Genomic DNA, 20,965 nt, shown 5'->3' with positions numbered 1-20,965 from the left:
CAGGGACAGCCCGTGAGGACTTGAGGGCTCCTGGCACCCCCTCCGCTTGCACCCCGTTAGCAGATTCCTTCCCAGCCTCCAAAGGGGTCTGGAAAAGATATTCGGTCCGGGGTGGCTCTCATCACTGCGTAATCAGATTATTGCTCCCGTTATAAAGATGAGGACACTGTGTGAGTGGGCAAGGGGCAGGGAGAGAGAGAGGGAGGGAGACGCAGAATCCGAAGCAGGCCCCAGGCTCCGAGCTGTCAGCACAGAGCCCGATGCAGGGCTCGAACTCACGAACCCTGAAATCATGACCTGAGTGGAAGTCTGACGCTTAACCGACTGAGTCCTCAACCTGGGTTCTTCTGAAGCTGGGAAGGAATCTCACCTACCCCCCCCCCCCCCCCGCCCCCTCTCCGAAAGCCTCCACTGCTGCTCTCGTCTTTTCCCATTGGAGAAATCCCGCATTGCCTCTCATCAGGAGCTGGGCCCCAACCGCTGGTGCTACACCTCGGGAGGCCTCCTGCGTCTGCCTTCCTGCTGCATCCACGCTGAGCCCGTGCTATCGGCCCTTCAACCCGGCAACCCGGCTTCAGGTGTATCAAAGTCCCAGCGCGGCAAGGGGTTCAAACACATCTCGGCAGGCTTCGCGAATTCATTAGTTTTATTTCTCTCCTCCCTTCCCCCTGCCCCCAACAAGCCACAGGGTTGGGCGTTGGAGGAGGAAGGGGGCCCCTGGAGCTCGATATGCAAATGTATGCAGATCACATCTAAATGAGGGTGTCCCAGGATTAATGGGAAAGAAAGGCAATCAGAGCAGGCCTGGGGCTCTGCTGAGGTGCAGCCAGGAAAGGGCTCCCCGGGGAGGGTGTCTTAGGCTGTTTCAGAGCGTGTTCTTTGAAGCAATGTCTCTGCAGCACAGGGGAAGGAAGAGCTGCGGAAATTGGTTCTGGATACTTCCTGGCAAAATGTTCTTGGTTGCTTCAACTACGTTGCGGGTGGGCTGGGGGGGTGGGGGGGGGGTAGAATCTCTGAGCCTCTCTCAGTTACCACGGCCTGCAGGGGCTGCCCCTGTCACTGATTTCTAAACCAGGGGAGCTTGCTAACACCCAGTTCTGGGCCCCACTGATTACTGAATCCGAATCTCTTCAGAATCTGTACTTTTTTTTTTTTTTAAAGTCCACAGCCTTGGGAAATACTGGTACAAACCAGGGGTTCTTAGTCTGGAGTCTCTTACAGGCTTCAGGGAACCCGTATAGGATTGTTTTCAATCCTGAGTCACGGGTCCTTTAAAAAAATACAAAAACAAATAAACCCACAACGATGCCCAGGCCACGACCCAGACCAATTCAGTCAGAATCTCTAGGGGATGAAACCTAGGCATCATTATTCAAAAGAAAATCCCCGGAGACTCCACAATGAACAGCCAAATTTGAGAAGCACAGTTGAACAGGTACTCTCATAAGATGTTTGTTATGAGAACCTATGTTCTCTTTTGGGCTGTGTAGCTCCAGGCCCTCTACCCGATATGCAAGTTTCAGGAACCTCTCTTGGGAAGCAAACTACCCTTAGGGCTGGTGTTCAGCTGGTAAGCACAAGTTGTTAAAATATTGAAACATTTCCTTGCCTACGCATTGGTAACAGGTCCTATACTCTGAGCCTTCTAAATGCCCCAGAGCCCTAGCTAGCAGCCCCTTCTCCCAGACTCCTAGAACTGCAGATCCAGGAACAAAAGTGTTAATAGTCACCCCCTTTCCCCCACCCCCCTCCAATGAGGGGCCTCTTGAAGTTCCTCGGATGGAATCAGTCTGATCCCTTGGGGTCCTGGTTGTTAAATATTTGAAGTCATTAGTCCTTATAGTGCTGTGGGAAGCATCAACTTCACAGTCAGAAAGGCTAATTTTAGTACTAACTGTGTGACCTCGGGGCGAGTGGCTTTTTCTCTCTGAGCTTCAGTTTCCTCATCTGGAAATGGCTCTAAAGCCCCTCCTGTCAGCAGGGGGATGCAGCTGTAAAGCAGAGGTTTCACACTTGAGCCTGCATCAGAACCACATGGCAGGCTTGTTAGAGCAAACATTGCTGGGTCCCACCCAGAGGTGCTGATTCAGTAGTTCTGAGGTGGGAGCAGCGGACCATCTGCATTTCGACCAAATTCCCGGTGGTGCTGATGCTGCTGGTCCGGGGACTACACTTGGAGAACCGTGGAACTAGAAGATGCATGAGAAAGTACGCCTGGCCAAGAGGAGGGGCTCAGCGCAGGTTTGGGAAAGGGGCAGTGAAGTCACCAGTTGTCCTGTGCGCAGTGTGGACTTCTCCCTCCTACTCTGGTCCCAAGGCTCTCGATTCATCAGGCCAGGACCGACTGGATGTTTACCCTAGGGTTCATTTTTTTTTTAAGTTTTATTTATGCATTTTGAGAGAGAGAGAGAGAGAGAGCACGCGCAAGCAGGGGAGGGGCAGAGAGAGGGGGAGAGAATCCCAAGCAGGCTCTGCACTGTCAGTGCAGAGCCCGACAGGGGGCTCGAACCCAGGAAACTGTGACATCATGACCCGAGCTGAAACCAAGAATCCGATGCTTAACTGACTGAGCCATCCAGGTGTCTCCCCCCGCCCCCCTCAGCTCCCTGGATGAATGTTCGACCACTGAATGTTTAACCTGGGATTTCCAAGGAGTAAGGCTTTCCTCAACCCCCTACCCATTGTGAACAGGACCAGATTTAGACCTTTAGGGGCTGCTACCCCTGAGAATATGGTGCCCTTCCCCATATCTCATTCAAAACAAAACAAGGCCAAACCCTGAAATGACTATATAAGGAAATCCCCTGAAGATCCGAGTTTTCCCATGCTGGCTACTGTAAGGATTTTTTCCCCAAATATCGACAACAGTCTTTGTGACAGGGAGCGATGAATAAGCGAAGCACAGACGATTTTTAGGGCAGCGAAACTACTCAGTATGATAGCACGGTGATGGGGCACGTCATGCTGCATTTGCCCAAACCCACGGAACATACGCAGTGAGGCCTTGCGCTATGTCAATGCAGGTTGACGGGTCATACCAAATGTCCCACTCTGGTGGGGGATGTTGATGATGGGGCAGCTCTGCCTGTGTGGGGACACGGGGCATGCGGGAACACTCTGGGCTTTCTTCTCAATTTTGCTGTATAGCTAGTAAAGCTGCCCGAAAAAAGAGTCTTTTTAAAAAAATATTTATTTATTGGGACAGCGCAAGGCGGGGAGGGGTAAAGAGAGGGGGACAGAGGATCTGAAGCGGGCTCTGCGAGGACAGCAGAGAGCCCGATGCGGGGCTCAGACTTACAAACCATGAGATCATGACCTGAACCGAAGTTGGATGCTCAACCGTCTGAGCCGCCCATGTGCCCCTTAAAAAACAGAGTCTTAATTTAAAATACCAACCCAACAGGGGCGCCTGGGTGGCGCAGTCGGTTAAGCGTCCGACTTCAGCCAGGTCACGATCTCGCGGTCCGTGAGTTCGAGCCCCGCGTCAGGCTCTGGGCTGATGGCTCAGAGCCTGGAGCCTGTTTCCGATTCTGTGTCTCCCTCTCTCTCTGCCCCTTCCCCCGTTCATGCTCTGTCTCTCTCTGTCCCAAAAATAAATAAAAACGTTGAAAAAAAAATTAAAAAAATAAAATACCAACCCAACAAACAAAGAATCTTTTAAATGTGTATTTTGAGGCTGCACCTGCTTTGCTGGGAACCCATGCATAGCAGTGGGTGATACAATGTCAAGGGAACTGGTCCCAGGCCCAGTCTCTTTCCCGGTCAACCGGCACATCCCCTCTTATAGACACAAACCTCTCACTGTAACGGAACCTCCCTTAGACTGTTCTCTGCCCTGTCCAGCCCCGCTTAATATTTTATTTTCCTTTTTATCCCCCCATTTTTCTCCCCACAGAACCCAGCCAAATATCCCACACCCATTCTCTCTGTTGATCCCTCCAGCTTGACTTCTGGGGACCCCACCCCGCCCCCAGGCTGCTTCCCCCACTGACTTCCTTCTTGTCAGATCCAGTGACCTGATCTTAGCACGGGATTTGGAGTCAGAAGGGCTGGGCAGGAGCTCTGTCACTCACCGGCTGTGTGACCATGAGCAACCTGAAGCACTTCTCTGGGCCTCGAGTCTGCCACCTTGAAAATGGGCCACAGTCTCTGCCTCCTGTGAAAGCTCAGACTCAAATAAAAGGGTAAGAAGTTCTGCCATTGGATACAAATCAGAGGTAATAAGGTACGTGACAGCGCTGGAGAAAGAGTTAAGTGGATTGTGCGTGGACTACGGAAATGGATGCCCACCGAGGTGGTTAGCACATGTCGAATGTGGTGGAAAGAACAGGGTGCTGGTGCCAGGTCTGGGTCGAATCCCAGGCCTGCTCCTGGCTGGTTGTGTGGACCTGGCAACTCCCTGTGCCTCATGGGTTCCTCACCAGTGAAAGAGGTTTGTGAATCCTAATTCTTAGCAGAGAGAGCATTAAAATAGCAGAATCATGACGGCTAACGTTACTTTTGGTGTGTGTACCTACCGTGTGCTAAAAACTCACAATGTACACTACCACTTGATCCCCACCACAACCTTTTGGGTGAGGACTGTCCTCCCTCATTTCACCGATGAGGCCATGGAGGCACAGACAGGCAAAGTGACTTGCCTAAGGTCACACAGCCAGATGTAGTGGGAGCTGGAATTTGAACCCAGGAGGTCTGATTCTGAGGGCTACACTATATGGCTTCCTTTTGGAGGAGCTAAAGAGAGAGAAGGGGGAGGCATGAGATTATTATTAAGGCCTCTGAGAATCGACCTGGTGATTGCCACTACCTGGGGCTAGTGTGGGTGGGGGCGGGTGCTTGGGTGATGCTCTATCCCTGGGGCAGTGTCTTACAGTATACCCACACCTTTCTGCTTCATCCCAGACAGAAATGTCTTTCTCATTTCCTGCCAGGGCATCTCAGGCCTGGCCGCCCCTCCCTTCTCTGGCAGGTTCGGGAGGAACAGGGTTGGAATTCCCCATCCTAAATCAGGGGAGAGGATCCTCCCCTCGTGAGGCTGACCCCAGTCTGGGGGCCTGGTGTTACTAAGGGCAGCCCGCAGGGCTGTGTCATCCAGCTGGTGACTCAGGGCTCCGGGGTCAGCCCCCTCCCCATCTTATGGGGTCTCCACCTGAAGGAGGGGCTTAGCGTCCAAGCTATGACCCTGGTCAGGGTCAAGGGGTGCCCACCTGGAAGAATATCCTGCTCTCTGCCTCCTCCTCTCCCAGGGCCTTGGCTAAACTTGTGGTATTGGAAGGAGGGGCTGAGGGAAGTGGGGAAGGGGATGTGGTAACCAGAACCGCTTCCTGCCATTGCCGTGTTGAAAGCCAAGCTCTTCCAAGTTCCTCTTGATGGGGGCTGGGGAGCCAGGGGATAAAGGAGGAAGCTGGGAGGAGGGTGAGAAAAGGAGGGGTCTTGTTTGGATTAACTCCAGGAATCAAGCCAGAGGTTCCTGGCTAGGTGCCCCCTTCCTGTCTCCCCCCCCCCCCCAACAATTTGGTCAAAACAGCCAGCTGCCTAGAGGCCATCAGAATTAAAGTAGCAGCAAGCACTTATTCCATGTGCCAGAGACTTTGTACCTGTTAACTCATTTGATCCTTACAACTCCATGAGGCAAGCACTATGATCACCCCTGTTTTACAGATGGGGAAACTGAGGCACTGACAGGTTATGTCAATTACCCAGCTCACACAGCAAGTTGGTGCCAGAGCTGAGATTGGAACTTAAGTAGCCTGGCTCCAGAGGGCAGGCTCATAGCTGCCACTCCTTACTGTCCCACCCATGCTGTCCCCCGGCTTGCTCTAGTACCTAAGAGAGGTCAGTTCTCTACTCTGGGCCCACAGTTTCCTCATCTGCATAATGGAGGTAGTTGGAGTAGATTGGTACACTTCCCTCTTGTGACGGTTGTCTCTCTGGTAATTACTTATTCATTCAATTTCTCCCGTACTGGACTCTGTTCCACTAGCACAGTGACAAAGCTATCTTGGTCACTACTGTATTCCCAAATTCTTAGCACAATGTTTGGCCCATAAAAACTCAACAAATACTTGAGTAAATGGTCTTTACAGACTTGAGGATCATCATCAACGGTTTGAGTATATGATAAACGTTTTGAACTCTTTATATAAAAAAAAAAATCAACGTACATCAGTGGTTCTCAACTGGCAGTGGTTTTGCCCCTCCCACCCACCCAGGGGACATTTGGCAATGTTTGGCAACATTTCTGGTTGTCACAACTGGCAGGGGGAGGTGCCACTGGCATCTAGTGGGTAGAGGCTGAGGAGGCTATGAAACATCCCACGATGCACGGGACAGACCCTCAAAACAAAGAATTATTGGGCCCCAAATGTCAATAGTGTTAAGTTTGAGAAACGTGACATACGTACATAGATATGACATATTTTGTATAATTGATGGTAAGTTGGGGGTGGTTCGTGGATTCGCCTAAAGCTTGCATCTGCCACCAGGTGAAGACCCCTGGATTGGAGGGTCTCTTTGTTTCCATCTCTAAAATGATATTGCTCAATGACCTTGAACTCTCAAATCTGGAATATAGTTCCCCTGGGTCCCCTGTCCTAGCCTCCGGTTCCCCAAAGGCGTAAGCCTGCTCCCTGTTCTTCTGTGGGTGCAGGGAATTAGGGGAGAAGGTGCCAGGTTTGAGGTCTCTTCTTCCTCCCTGCCTCCCCTGGCCATGTTGGTTCCCTGTAAATGGTGATAAATATGAAAGACTTCAGAACCAGGCAGCCTTAGGCTTGAATCCTGGTTCTGCGAATTAACTCTCTGTGTGGTCATAGGTGAGCTCCTTAACTGCTCTGAGCCTCAGTGTCCTCCTCTAAAAATAGGAGAGGGTACTCATTAAATCTACCTCGCAGATGGTGGAATGAGATGCTTACAAGCAACTTCTCACAGTAGTCTACGCAGTGAATCTCAAGAAATGTATTATTATTATTATGGCTTGGAGGTGAAGTGACTTGCCCAAGGCGACACAACTGGGAAATGGCAGAGCGGGGACTGAACACCAGATCTAAAGTGGATGCCCATTAATTAGTGAACTCTAGAGCTTCAGCTTTTCTAGAAGGGAAGCGAAATGTCCTCGTCTCGAAGATTCATTTATTCGACAAGCACAGAAAGTGCGTGGCACGTAGTGAGCCCTTTAAACCCAGCTTATTGGATGGCTAGTGTTGCCCTTCCCAAGGGATTCCTCCCGGAAGGCAAACACAGATCCTTCCCCACCAGGGCTGGCTGGGAAGAAGAGAGGGAGGGAGGCACAGGGGTGATAACCGGGGCTACAGCTTGGGCTCCTGGAGAAGGGCTGGAGAACTGAAGTTTCCCCAAGATCGTCCCCTCTCCACCATTTTGTAGTTGAAGAATCCAAAACCCAGAGAGAGGAAGACATTTGCTGTAGCTCACATGGCAGATTAGAACCCAAGACCCTTGGAGTCTCCTGATTCCAAGTTGGAATCACCATCTTCGCCCAGGTCATTAAAAGCAACCATGGCCATTCTTGAGAAATTGCACCATACACTGGAGTAAGCACTGTAGGTATTTGATCTCATTTTATCCTCCATCAATTTAAGGACAAAGGGTCCTTTTTTATAGCTGAGGAAACAAATTCAGAGTGGTAGGACATTTGCCCTAGGCCCTGAAGGAAGAGAGTGAGGCCTGTGTGCTGGCTTCCAGATGCCCTAAACTTCCCCCTTTACTGTCCTGAAAGACTCAGCCTGTGGAAGACGGCTCGGTGGGTGGGTGGGTGGGGGTGCCCTGGGGGAATCCCGCAATTCCCCAATTCCTGCTGCTCCTTCCGTCCCTAGGTGAGGCAGGGAGAGGAAGCCCCCCACCGTCCCCCTTGAGAAAGGCTTCAAGGGAGGAGAGGACAGAGCCTAGCAGTGTGGGGAGGGGCCCATAGATGGGGTGTGACTGGGAAGGGGGAAATCTCTGGGTTCAGGAAGAGGCCTCGGGGAATCTCTCATCCCCTTCCCTTAGGCTGACCGCTTGGGGCTTTCAGGCACAGAGCTCAGGGAGCCCTCCAGCCTCCCTTCCTTGCTTTCATTCAGTTCTCCTAAGCTCTGCATTTTGCAAAACCCAACCCTTCCCCTGCGGGCCTGTGGTTTCCTGTGGGTCTGGGGTCCTGCCTGACTTGGCAATGGGACTGTGGGCAGTGGGGACAGGAGGAGGTGGTGTAAGCCCTTTGTTTGCCTGCTCATGCTGGGGCTGCCCCCCCCAAACACACCTCATCCCCTGAGTCAGCCCCCGCCTGGCAGGGAGGGGCGGGGTTACTGATTCAGTTAATAGCGCCTGCCTAAAGCCCCCACAAGGACAGCTGCACCTAGACACCGCCACCCTCACCATGAGCCCCAGGCAGCCCCTGGTCCTGGCGCTCCTGGTGCTGGGCTGCTGCACCGCCGCTCCCAGACCACGCAAGCCCACCGTTGTGGTCTTCCCAGGAGACATGCGAACTAATCTCACTGACAGGCAGCTGGCAGAGGTAGGCTAATACCCCTGCATGTAGTTAGGGAGGGCTGGCCAGGAGTCTCAGGGAGGGCGTGAGGCTTCAGAGGAGATTCTGTCGGGCAAGTTGAGGGTGATGGTCGTGCCTGGAGGACAGAGGTATCTGGGATCAGGCCCTCAGGGGTCCTGTGGAGGCTCTGGACTGGTGATGGCCAGGAATGGCTAATAAGGGTTTCCTAGGTGGGTAATGGGACATGATGGGGGTGATAATGCTTTGGAGGGTTCTGGAGTGGGGTGAACAGGGGTAAAGGCTAGGAGGCCCTGAGGTAGGCTGGGCCAGGGGCATACAGGGGTGGGAAGGAGATGAGGATGTCTATAGGGGAGGGAGTTAGTGGGTGGGCATAAGCACTGGTATCCAGGGTACCAAGTCCTGGAGAGCTGATAGTCCCCGAGTGCCTGGAGGATGGAATCCTGGCCCGTTAGGGCCGGGTAAGAGTCAGGGCTCTGGAGTATCTCTGCCCTTCCATCCACAGGAATATCTGTATCGCTATGGCTATACTCATGTGGCGGAGATAAGCGACGACCAGCAGTCCCTGAGTCGGGGACTGCGGCTTCTCCAGAGGCGCCTGGCTCTGCCTGAGACTGGCGAACTGGACAGAACCACCCTGGAGGCCATACGAACCCCCCGCTGCGGCGTCCCAGACCTGGGCAAATTCCAGACCTTTGAGGGTGACCTCAAGTGGCATCACCACAACATCACGTACTGGTGCGCGGCAGGGCCCCAGAGAAGGCGGGGGAGGGGGACGGGAGGGCCAGACCCCAGGCCAGCGGCGGCGAATTCGTCCCTCAGACAGACCCCTAGGTTTCGATGTGCAGCCTGGGGCAGGTGGCTCCGCCTCTGAGCCCTCTGTTTTCCTTTCAGGGAAGTGGGCCTGGCAATCTGAGTCTTCCTGCTAGGGCCCCTGTGAGTGTCCCAAGAGAAAAATGCGTCTGAAAGTACCTTGTAGGTGAAAATGTGGAACGCAGGGAACATCGTGCTTGCTGAAGTCGCTGAGACACCGGGTGTCGCTACCGCCCCGGCTCCGGACTCACTTCGGACCTCTACCCTCTCGCCTTTCACCTGTAGGATCCAGAACTACTCGGAAGACTTGCCGCGCGACGTGATCGACGACGCCTTTGCCCGCGCCTTCGCGGCCTGGAGCGCAGTGACGCCGCTCACCTTCACGCGCGTGTATGGCCTCGAGGCAGACATCGTCATCCAGTTTGGTGTCAGGGGTGAGAAAGCGAGAAGGGGGAGGCCGGGAGGGTCTCGGACGGGGACAGCGGAGGGAGGGCCACGGAGAGAGGAGAGCGGGCACTGGACGCCGCTTGGTCTCGCCTGTCCCTGCAGCCCTGGCCGCCTCTGGCTTTATGCGCCCCCTCCTGCCCGACACGGCGCAGCGCGGGGACGCAGGGCTCGGACAGCTGCTGTAGGCGGGACCTCAGCCCACGCTCAGGGCAGCGCACGGTCTGCACGACTGCTCTCGGCCAACCCCCTCCTCCTGCACCTGCTTCTCTAGAGCACGGAGATGGGTACCCCTTCGATGGGAAAGACGGGCTCCTGGCACACGCCTTTCCTCCCGGCCCAGGCATTCAGGGAGACGCCCACTTCGACGATGAGGAATTGTGGTCTCTGGGCAAGGGCGTAGGTGAGAGCCCGAGCCGCCCCGGTTCGCATTCCCTTCTCTTCTCACGCCCATCGCCAGCCGCCCTGACCCGGTGCCCCTTCTCCTGCAGTGGTTCCCACCTACTTCGGAAACGCAGGTGGCGCCGCCTGCCACTTCCCTTTCACCTTCGAGGGCCGCTCCTACTCGGCCTGCACCACGGACGGCCGCTCCGACGACATGCTCTGGTGCAGCACCACCGCCGACTACGACACCGACCGCCGGTTCGGCTTCTGCCCCAGCGAGAGTGAGTGCGGGGTCGCGACGGGGGTGAGGGGCTCCCACCACCCTCGAGGGTCCTAGGTTTTAATCCCGGCTCGGCCACTAGCGCTGTGTGGCCTGCAAGTGACCCTCCTGTTTTCTGGGCCCAGTTTCTCATCTGTGAAACGGGGAGAGGAGGAATGGAGTACAACCGATGGTCTCTGGGTCAATAAACTCGTGACATCCTCCCCCCTCCCCCCGTCCTCCCCTCCCCGTAATTGTATGGGCTTCCTCAGGACTCTACACCCAGGACGGCAACGGAGGAGGCAAGCCCTGCGTGTTTCCGTTCACCTTCGAGGGCCGCTCCTACTCCGCATGCACCACCGAGGGTCGCTCAGACGGCTACCGCTGGTGCGCCACTACGGCCAACTACGACCAGGACAAGCTCTATGGGTTCTGCCCAACCCGAGGTACCTCTGCCCCGCCTGCCAGACTCAGCCTCGCCCCTCGTTCCGCACTGGTCCCCGAAACGTGGCTCCCCCACCCGTCAGCGTGTCTCTCCACTCTTCGTTGGTCCTCAGGATCACCGTGTCTCCGCCCGCGATCACGGCCCCTCCCCCTGGCTTCCACTTGCCCCCGCCCCGCCGCATCCCTGTGCCTTGGCCTTTCAGCGCAGACAGCTTCCTCTCCCTTAGTCTCAGGTCCCCAGGCCCTGCCCACCAGCCTAGCCGGGTCTCAGCTGTGCCCCCAGCACCCTAGGCTTTTATAAAAAGGACACCAGGGGGCGCGCCCGGGTTACTCAGTCGGCTGAGCAGCCGACTTCATTTTGTCTCAGGTCATGATCCCAGGGTCATGGGATGGAACCCCGTGGCCTCCAAGCCCCAGCTGGGCATGGAGCTTGCTTAAGATTCACTCTCTCGGGGCGCCTGGGTGGCGCAGTCGGTTAAGCGTCCGACTTCAGCCAGGTCACGATCTCGCCGTCCGTGAGTTCGAGCCCCGCGTCGGGCTCTGGGCTGATGGCTCAGAGCCTGGAGCCTGTTTCCGATTCTGTGTCTCCCTCTCTCTCTGCCCCTCCCCCGTTCATGCTCTGTCTCTCTCTGTCCCAAAAATAAATAAACGTTGAAAAAAAAAATTTAAAAAAATAAAAAAGATTCACTCTCTCTCTCACACTCGCTCTCCCACCCCCTCTGCCCCTCCCCCACTCGTGCGCGCGCGCGCGCGTTCTCTCTCTCTCTCTCTCTCTCTCTCTGTCTCTCTCTCTCTGTCTCATAAATAAATTAGTAAGTAAATAAATAAAATAGGACACCAGGATTATCTAGCTCCTGTTCCACCAGCCTCTGGCCCCTTATTGGGCCCACTCAGCTGGTTCACCCAGCACCCTTTGTCTCTCCAGCTGACTCTACAGTGACCGGTGGCAACTCCGCTGGGGAGCTGTGTGTCTTTCCCTTCATCTTCCTGGGCAAGGAGTACTCAACATGCACCAGGGAGGGCCGCGGAGATGGGCACCTCTGGTGCGCCACCACCTCGAACTTCGACAGAGACAAGAAGTGGGGCTTCTGCCCGGACCAAGGTGGTCAGGGTTCCAAGGTTGGGGGCAGCAGTGTTGGGGGAGGGATGGCCAGGGCTGGGAGCTCGGCTGGGCTCACATCTCAAGGTCCCTTTTCCCTCCAGGATACAGCTTGTTCCTTGTGGCAGCCCATGAATTCGGCCATGCTCTGGGCTTAGATCACTCATCGGTGCCAGAGGCACTCATGTACCCCATGTACAGCTTCACGGAGGGCCCCCCCCTGCATGAGGACGACGTGAAAGGCATCCAGCATCTGTACGGTGAGGTTATTGGGCAGGGATGGAAGGAAGGGCGGTGCCTTTGCTCTTGTACTGAGAATGGGGAATGGGGATCAGCGAAGTGGGGACCCCTCAACATTTATCTGCGGAAGAGCCTGGGGTCAGTGGGTCCAATTGCTGTCGGGTCAGTGCTTGGAGAAGATGATAAAGAGCCCAGATTCTAGAGTGAGACAGATGTGGTTTCAAAAGCCAGTGCAGCCACTTCCAGGCTAGGTGACCTGTGGTACGTGACTTCACCCCTCAATTTTCTCACCTGTGAAATGGGGCTAATTATGTTACCTGCCTCATTGGGTTGTGAAGAGGTTTAAGTGAGTTCCAGTATTGTCTGACATATAGTAAGCACCGTGTAAGTGTTTAATATTTGTATTGTTATCATCACTATGATCATTAGTATTATTCCCTCATTTTAAAAATGGGAATATTAAAGAATCTATTTGATTTTTTTTTAAGTCAAATGAGCTAATGTAATTTTATAAAGCTCTTAGCACTAAGTTTGCCACTCAGTTTGAGTGCTCAAAACCCAGTTCTTTCCCACTAGCCTGGAGAGGGGGAGAGCTCCTCCATGTCTTGTGTTCATAGGGCCTGGCCCGGACCTGACATAGCCCAGGGATTAGATAAGCATGATCGGAATGGAAGGTGAATGTATGAAAAAAAAAAGCCAGCCTGTGATTGGGGGAAGGTAGGCTCCAACATCTAGAGTGAAGACAGTGAGTGCCAGGGGCCTCACTGATGCGTTTTGGGGAACATACGTTCCACCAGCACAGGTGTATGTAGCAATAGAAGGTCTCATCCAGCGTCTCTCTTTAGGTCCTCGCCCTGAACCTGAACCACGGCCTCCAACCACCACCACACCTGAATCCCAGCCCACGGTCTGCACTACGGGGCCTCCCACCACCCGCCCCCCAGAGCGCCCCACTGCTGGCCCCACAGGCCCCCCTTCAGCTGGCCCCACGGGTCCCCCCACTGCTGGCCCTTCTGAGGCCCCTACAGTGTCTTTGGATCCAGCAGAAGATGTGTGCAACGTGAACATTTTCGACGCTGTTGCTGAGATCGGGAATCTTCTGCATTTCTTCAAGGATGGGTGAGGGGGCAGGGATATGTGGCTGGGGGAGGGGACTCAGAGGAGGGCCCTGCCTGTTCCTCTCCACCCACTGGCCTTCGGTTCAAAGTTCAGTGGCCCGCTGGTCCCTTCTCTCATTCCCAGGAAGTACTGGCAGTTCTCTGAGAACCCAGGACGCCGGGTGCGGGGCCCCTTCCTTATCACCAACAAGTGGCCTGCGTTGCCCCGCAAGCTGGACTCCGCCTTTGAGGACCCGCTGACCAAGAAGACTTTCTTCTTCTCTGGTTAGTTTCCTCCTTTCTCCTCCCCCGCCCCCGCCCTCCTCATCCTTGCGGATCTAGGAAGACCTGCAGATCGAGTAAAATCCGTGAAACATTTCATGCGGATTAGGAACAGGCGCCCCCTTCTGGCGGGTGCAATTGAGCAGCTCTTCACCGTCCTCGTGCACCGTCCGACGACGGAGCGGTGGGTTCTGCTCCTTGGGCACCCAGATTGCCGGCAGGTCGAGCGCGGAAAGGTCTCGCTGGGTTCTTCCTCTTGACATTCAAGGACAATGTGTGGCCACTCCCTGCCCCCACACCGATGTGGCTCTCCTCCCCCGCAGGGCGCCAGGTGTGGGTGTACACAGGAGCGTCGGTGCTCGGCCCGAGGCGTCTGGACAAGCTGGGCCTGGGCCCGGAGGTGGCCCAAATCACTGGGGCCCTCCCGCGCAGCGGGGGTAAGGTGCTGCTCTTCAGCAGGCAGCGCTTCTGGAGGTGAGAGTCTCGGCGACCGCCGGCAGGGGGACCCCGGGCGCCTTCCGCCCGCCCTCCGGCTCAGCACCTGTCTCTTCACCGCCTTCCTGCAGGTTCGACGTGAAGACGCAGACCGTGGATCCCAAGAGCGCCGGCCAGGTGGAGCAGATGTTCCCCGGCGTGCCCTTGAACACGCATGACATCTTTCAGTACCAAGGTGAGGGCTGCTGATGGGGGTCAGGTCCCTCCCCGGGACACTTCCCACACTTGCCTGCCTCAGTGATTAGTCAAATTCTGAGGGAGAAAAAAAAAATCCCCTGGAGATTGAGGCAAATGCTCCAGCACAGGTACATTCCCCATAGAGGCAGGGACCTTTCCCAGATCATAAAGGGACACAGAATTAGAACCCAGATTTCCTACCCACCCCACCCCCCAGCTGGAAGTTTACCGCCTCCCCCCCTCCCCCCCAGTACAGAACAGTGGTTTGCATGGAGGCTCATTCCTCTATTAGACAATACTTATCAAGTGTTATAATATGCCAGGCATTGAGTTGACGCTGGAGATACAGTGATAAAAAAGGCACTTCATTACTCTGCGTCTTTGGGCCAGTCACTGCTGCTCACAGAACCTGTTTCCTCGTCTGTAAAATGGTGACGCTAGCTGGGGTTTTCCTTGTCTTTCGCACTGCTCACATGCAATCAACTGACAAGTTCTGTTGACTCCATTACCAGAATGTTCACTTCTCACCATCTCCCTTGCAAACACCCTGGTTCAAGCCATACTGGTTGTTCAATACCATTACGATATTCTCTAGGAGTAGGGAGTGGTTAGGAGTAGAGGGCCATGGTCTTGCGGGGAGACTCCAGACCCATTCCAAGGTAAAAACAAACAAACAAAAGAAAACTATGGGGATCTGATCTGCTCCTCAGACCCTCCTAACACTCTCCTGTCATTTCCTCCGCTCCACACCACCCACACCGGCCTCTGGCTGCTCCAAACACAGCAAGGTCAAGGTCACACCGAGCTTAGGGCCTCTGTGCCAGCTGGTCCCTCTGCCTGGAGGTTTTCCCTCAGACTGTCACTGGGCTGCCTCCCTTTTGCCCTTCGGGTCTCAGTACTTAGGATACCTTTTCAAAGAGGCCGTCTCTGACCCTTGTTCTGTATTCACTGACTTGCTTTTATTTCCTTCATAGCTTTCTACATTGCCACAGCCTCATTTATTAAGTGTTTGCTTGTTAATCGTCTCTCTTACCCCACTAGAGTGTAAACAGCAGCAGAACTGAGATCATGCCTGCATTTTTTCTCTCTGCTGTATAACAGTGCTTAGCGCTATAAATATTTGATGAAATGAATGAATGAATGAAGGAACGTTGAGTGAATTGTTCTGAGCACGTGCTGTGTGCCAGGCTCTGTGGCGGTGCTTTGGACATGGAGGTTTTCTGCCCTCTGGCATCTCTGTGGGGGAGATGGAGGCATCGTATGAAAGATCTAGAAAGGGCAAGAGGGACGATTGTAGAGATCTTGCTCCTGTCTCTGTGTGTGTTTGTGGGAGGGTTGGAATCACCCCTCTTGGGCTTGTCTTTCCCCTGCAGAGAAAGCTTACTTCTGCCAGGACCGCTTCTATTGGCGTGTGAGTTCTCGGAATGAGGTGAACCAGGTGGACCAAGTGGGCTACGTGACCTTTGACCTCCTGCAGTGCCCCGAGGATTAGGGGTTCCCATCCTGCTTCAGCACTGCAGAGTGGGTCCTCTGGGGACCATCCCAATGGGGAAGGAGCCAGTTTGCCGGATACAAACTGGTGGGTCTGTTCTGGAGGACAAGGAGGAGGCGAGGTGGGCTGGGCCCCTCTCTTCCCACCCTCCTCTTTTGTGGGAATATTTTTAATAAACTTGAATTCTTTAACCTTGAGGAGCAGATTTCTTTACGTATGTATGCGTGCATGTGTGTATGTAACTGATAGGGCGCCTCCTGTGTGCCAGGTAGTGTTTTAAGCACTTCATAAATATTAACATTCATCCTTCCTATTAGGAAGATATAATGTGATTACTCCTATTTTACAGCTGGGGAAATGGCCAACCTATTATTCATTCATCAAACATTTATTGAGCCCCTGCATGGAGCCAGGCTGTGTGCCGGGCCCTGGGGAAGGAGAGATGAGTTGGACTATGTTTCTCTCCTCAAGGACCTCTCAGGGTCCTCCAGCTGCAGGTCCATGAGTGCCCCCAGGACTTGCTTAAAATGCAGACTCCAGGCTCTGTCCCCAGAGAGTCCCACTCAGTTACCAGGATGATTCTTTGCGGGGTGGGGGTGGGATCACCCTTGGAGAGTGTGCGACGTGTGGTCCTTTATTCCAGAATAATGGTGCCTCTCTGTGATTCTGTATGTTGTGGCTGAAGGCGGGGAACGTTCCTCAGCCAAGGTGACGTCTGAACTTGAACTGAATCTGGAAGCTTGAGCAAGAGTTTCTTCCCGTGCAGGTAGAACTGTCCTCTTACAGGGTAATCTACCACAAACCATTACACCTAAAAATGGGCCTACTCTAACTCTCACACACGTGTGCACGAAACGGCAGATAGAAGGACATTGCAGCATGGTCCCAGTAGTGAAAACCTGGCAAAACCTCAGTGTGCCGAGGTCAGGCGGGGGATAAGTGAAATATGGATCACAGACATGATGGTGGTATTCACCCCGGGCACACTGACTCTGCCAGACAAGGTTCCATGTGCTCGATGTGTGTCGACACAACTAATCCTTAAAACAACCCTAGCAGACAGGTACTACCCTTACCTTATAGGTATTATTGCCCTCCCCCCTCCCCCCGTTATACAAATGAAGAAACTGAGGCACACGGAATTACACAACCCACCTGAAGTCCCAGAGCCAGTGGGCGGCCACAGTGGGATGTGACTGTAGGCTCTTGGGGCAAATGCTGGGAGAGGAGAAAAAGTGGGGGGGCGTTTGGGGGAAGTACAAATGGCTCAGAACTCTTGTGTGTGGTTTTAGGGGGTAGACGAGAGGGGAGCAGAGAGGATTCTGGAACGGTTGAGGTAGGAACGTTGGTCTGGACTAGATGAGAGAAGGTCGGAGTGCCAGGCTGAGGATGCCACAGGACAGAGAGGGACTGAACTGAAGGGTTGGGGCAGGTGAGTGGAGGCGATGGGCTTGTTCAGATTGGATTGCCTTCCGAACTTGGGCCCAAGTGGCAGCGTCCTCCTGAGATTCCTTTGGGTGGACTCACACCCACCTCATCCATTTTTTTTAAGATTTTATTTTTCAATAGTCTCTATACCCAACGTGGGGCTTGAACTTACAACCCTGAAATCAAGCGTTGTATCTTCTATCGACTGGGCCAGCCAGGCGCCCCCCACCTCATCCATTTCTTACTGAGAAATGACCCATTCCCATGGGCATACAGACATTCCCTCAGAAGGCTTGTTTAAAGCCCCTCTGAACCTCTCTCTCTCTCTCTCTCTCTCTCTCTCTCAATACAGTTCCATTTCTCTACCTCTCGCCCCCACCCACAGTAAAACTTCCCCAAGTACAGTCTCCACTCACGGTCTCCACTTCCTCAATTTCCATTCCCTCTGCCACCCTTTCCAGCCTGACTCGCACACCTCTGAAATCTTTCCTTTCAAAGCCACCTATGCGTTTCCTGTAGCCAGGTGCCACGGGCACTCTGTGCTCATCCTACGCATCTCTCAGCTCGTTCGACACAGTTGGTAATGCCCTTGTTCCTGAAATTTTTCTTCACTCAATTTCTGGGTCACCCCTTCCTGGGTCTCCTCCCAACCTCACTGGTGGATTTTCCTCTTTGTGACCTCTAGATGACAGCACGCCCTTGCACTCAATCCTTGGACTTCTCTGTGTACACTCATTGCCTGTGATCTCGCCCAGCCCTACAGCTTTGTATCTCTCTACTAAAGACTCTCAAGTTTATATCCCTAGCTTTAACCTCTACCCTGAACTCCAGATTCCTATGTTCAAGGGCTGACTCCGCATGCTCCTTAGGTGCCTGACAGTCTTCTCAACCTAACGGGTCCAACTGAACTCTTTGGCTCCACCTTCTGAACATGCCTCTGTGTTAGTCATCACTACCTTGATAAAGACATCACCTGCTTTCAGGTCGGTCCTAAAATCTAGGTATCTGTTAAACTCCTCATTCTAGTAAGTTTCTCAGCCCGGGCACTCTTGACATTTGGGGTCAGATTTTTTTTTTTTTTTTTTTTTTTGGATTATGGGGAACGCTATAGGCTGTTTGGTGTCTTCCTCCAGGAGGTCATGGGATCGTGGACAGATGGCAGACCCACTCAGGGTCAGTCCACATCTCCCCACCTCATGTCCCAATGTGGGGGTGTGGAGATGTGATGTGCAGGGAGGAGATGGGGAACGTGTGGCCGACTTAGGGCAAGCCTGGATGCCACAAGGGGCATCTACCCACTTGATGTTCAGTAACACCCCTCTCCAGTTGTGACGATCAAACATGTCTCTGAACATTGCAGGCGTTCCTTAATGGGCAACACTACCATGTTGAGAACCATGGCTCTAATACAGTAAACATACGGACAAGTCCACGTGTCATAAGGGTACATTTCAATATACACTTTCACATACTGAACACAACTGTGTAACAGACATCCAGATCAAGAAACAAAACGTCAGCAGCACCGCAAGAGCCCCTGTCATTCCCCCTTGCCATCGCTACTCCTCCACACCAAGGGTTACCACCATTGTTCTATGAGCTTACATAGATTTTGACTAGTTCTTACTTTATTTAAATAGTGTTTTGTGGTATGTACTCTTGTGTCTGGCTTCTTATGCTCAAGGTTACATTTGCGATCATTCGTCTATATTGTTTGTGAATTATAGGTTGTTCATTCACGCTGCTGTATGGTTTTCTACCATAAGGATGTTGTGCTATGTTTTTTATCCATTTATTTTTTTATTTGCCCATTTTATTTATCCGTTTTATGGTTACTGGACATTTCGTTAATAGCCCAATTTGAGGCTCTTAGGAATAATGCCACTATAAACGTTCTTGTAAATGTCTTTTGGTGACCAGGGGCAGCCATTTCTTTGGGGCATTACTTAGTTTACCTAGTACAGCGATTAATGATGCAATTAGAAATGTGTCGAGAAATTGCATAACGAGAAGTAAGATATTGTGTATTCAAATGTGTTAAATCTTACTTATTCATACAAGTGCTTTGCCGGGGCACATACTTGGGGGTAGAATTGCTGGGAAGATAGGTATGTGCGTGTTCCGCTTTAGGATGTATGGCCAAACAATTTCCCAAAGTGGTTCTGCTCATCTGTACTCTCACCAGCGATCCATAACAGTTTCCGTCCATGCAACGTCCCAGGCAACGTCCAATTCAGCAACGGGGTCTGTAGGTTTTATTTCCAAAACGTATCTTGAATAGGATACCTGCCACCACTCTAGCGAGGCTTTCATCGCCTCTCACGTGGGGGTCTGCAGGAGCCTCCGAACTGGACTCCCAGTTCCCACTCCTGCCCTTCTTTAGTTGAGTCTTCGGGCAACAGCCAGAGTGATCCTGTCAACGTAGAAGTCAGATCACATCATTCCTTTGCTCAAAAACTTCCAATGGCTTCTCTTGTAAATTAAAAAGGAATCTGGGCTCCTCCCTTAAACTTTCAAGAGAACACAGGATCTGCCCTCCTCCCCTCCTTCATCTCCTATCACTCCAGCCTCCGTTCTCTCTGTTCCAGACACGCTGGCTTTCTTGCTGCTCCCTGAATGGTTCAGGCTTATTTTCGGCCCAGGGTCTTTCCACTTTCTATCTTCTCTGCTGGAGCGCTCTTCCCCCAGATCTTTGCATAGCTGGTTCCTTCTCATCAGTGAGGTTTCAGCTCAAATATCACATCTTCTAAGGGATCTTCTTAGATCACCTTCTAAAGTAGTCCTTCCCCCTAGTCATTAACCCTGGGCACTATTTTTTTCTCCTTAACATGTACCATAATCTTAAATTATCTTGTCTATGCTTTTGCTCACTTACAATCTTTCTTCCCTCACTCCTCATTAGAATTAAGCCACATGATGGGCGCCTGGGTGGCTCAGTGGGGTAAGCCTCAGATTCTTGTTTTCCGCTCAGGTGATGATCTCGCGGTTTCGTGGGTTTGGGCCCTAGTTGGGCTCTGCGCTGGCAGCCCAGAGACTGCTTGGGGTTCTCTCTCTCCCTCTCTGACTCTCCCTTATGCGCGCTGTCTCTCTCTCTCTCTCTCAAAATAAATAAACTTAAAAAAAAAAAAAAAGAATTAAGCCACAAGAGGGCAGAAAGCCAGTCAATCTCAGTCTGTATCCCCAGTGCCTAGTACCGTTGCCTGAAACACAGGAAAGCTCTCAAGATGTGTTGAGTGAATGAATGAGTGAATAAAACCCAGGTGTTTAGGAGACCCCAGCAGAGGTGGGCCCGGGCTCCTGGAGCCACACACTGGGGCCCTCGGTGTAGGGACAGCTCTCAACTGCGGGTGGGATCCTCAGGCGCTTCCCGGAACTGAGAGCCCATGGACTTGAAGCGAAATGGCTACATTCAGAGGCTCAGCACAGCGGGCACTAGGACCCTGCGCGGCGCCGCGCCCGGTGGGGGGCGGTGGACGGGGGGGAATCCGCTCTTTCTGTCTGCTGGAGCCGGGCTGCAGCCACTTGTGCGATCTGGGCCCGTACCGCCGCCGCCCGGCTCCTTTCCGCACCATGAGCCGCAGGTTCACTGTCACCTCACTGCCCTCCGCGGCGCCCGCCGGGACCCCTGACTTAGAGTCCCAACTGCATTCGGCAGCCGATCTCCGCCACCTCTCAGGGGAAGACGCCAAAGGTAGAGGCCGCAGGGGGCGGGGCCTGGCGGCGTGGGGGCGGGGCGAGAGAAGGGGCGGGGCCTAGGTGGGCGGGTCTTCTGTTGGAAGGGGCAGGGCCAGGGATTTGACAGTGGGGTGGTCTCAGC

At 53.4% G+C, this 20,965-nt stretch overlaps 2 protein-coding genes across 2 annotated transcripts in view; both read left to right on the top strand.

Moving 5' to 3' along the window:
- The first annotated feature begins 8,333 nt into the window (after nucleotides 1-8,333).
- Nucleotides 8,334-15,911, top strand: MMP9 (matrix metallopeptidase 9). The gene is made up of 13 exons (XM_047854582.1): nucleotides 8,334-8,503; nucleotides 9,000-9,232; nucleotides 9,593-9,741; nucleotides 10,026-10,154; nucleotides 10,243-10,416; nucleotides 10,667-10,840; nucleotides 11,764-11,940; nucleotides 12,042-12,197; nucleotides 13,023-13,296; nucleotides 13,420-13,559; nucleotides 13,880-14,030; nucleotides 14,123-14,226; nucleotides 15,602-15,911. Exons 1-13 carry the CDS (start codon nucleotides 8,366-8,368, stop codon nucleotides 15,718-15,720), a joined length of 2,118 nt encoding a protein of 705 aa, XP_047710538.1. The 5' UTR covers nucleotides 8,334-8,365; the 3' UTR covers nucleotides 15,721-15,911.
- A 4,807-nt stretch (nucleotides 15,912-20,718) lies between these two features.
- Nucleotides 20,719-20,965, top strand: part of SLC12A5 (solute carrier family 12 member 5) — a 34,334-nt gene continuing 34,087 nt past the window's right edge. The window contains exon 1 of the mRNA XM_047852221.1: nucleotides 20,719-20,839. Coding sequence (XP_047708177.1) covers nucleotides 20,719-20,839 — 121 coding nt within the window. The remainder of the gene's footprint in view (nucleotides 20,840-20,965) is intronic.

Source organism: Prionailurus viverrinus, chromosome A3 (assembly GCF_022837055.1).
Source record: "Prionailurus viverrinus isolate Anna chromosome A3, UM_Priviv_1.0, whole genome shotgun sequence".
NCBI classification, from domain to species: Eukaryota; Metazoa; Chordata; class Mammalia; order Carnivora; family Felidae; genus Prionailurus; species Prionailurus viverrinus.
Note: the sequence above shows the minus strand (reverse complement) of the source record. Positions and strands in the feature narration are given on the sequence as shown.

Excerpts from the sequence above, each read along its gene's own strand:
- MMP9 (XM_047854582.1), top strand. The coding sequence starts at position 8,366 with ATGAGCCCCAGGCAGCCCCTGGTCCTGGCGCTCCTGGTGCTGGGCTGC. Across the intron at positions 10,841-11,763 it reads TGGGTTCTGCCCAACCCGAG|CTGACTCTACAGTGACCGGT; the intron begins GTACCTCTGCCC and ends TTGTCTCTCCAG. Across the intron at positions 13,560-13,879 it reads GAAGACTTTCTTCTTCTCTG|GGCGCCAGGTGTGGGTGTAC; the intron begins GTTAGTTTCCTC and ends CCTCCCCCGCAG.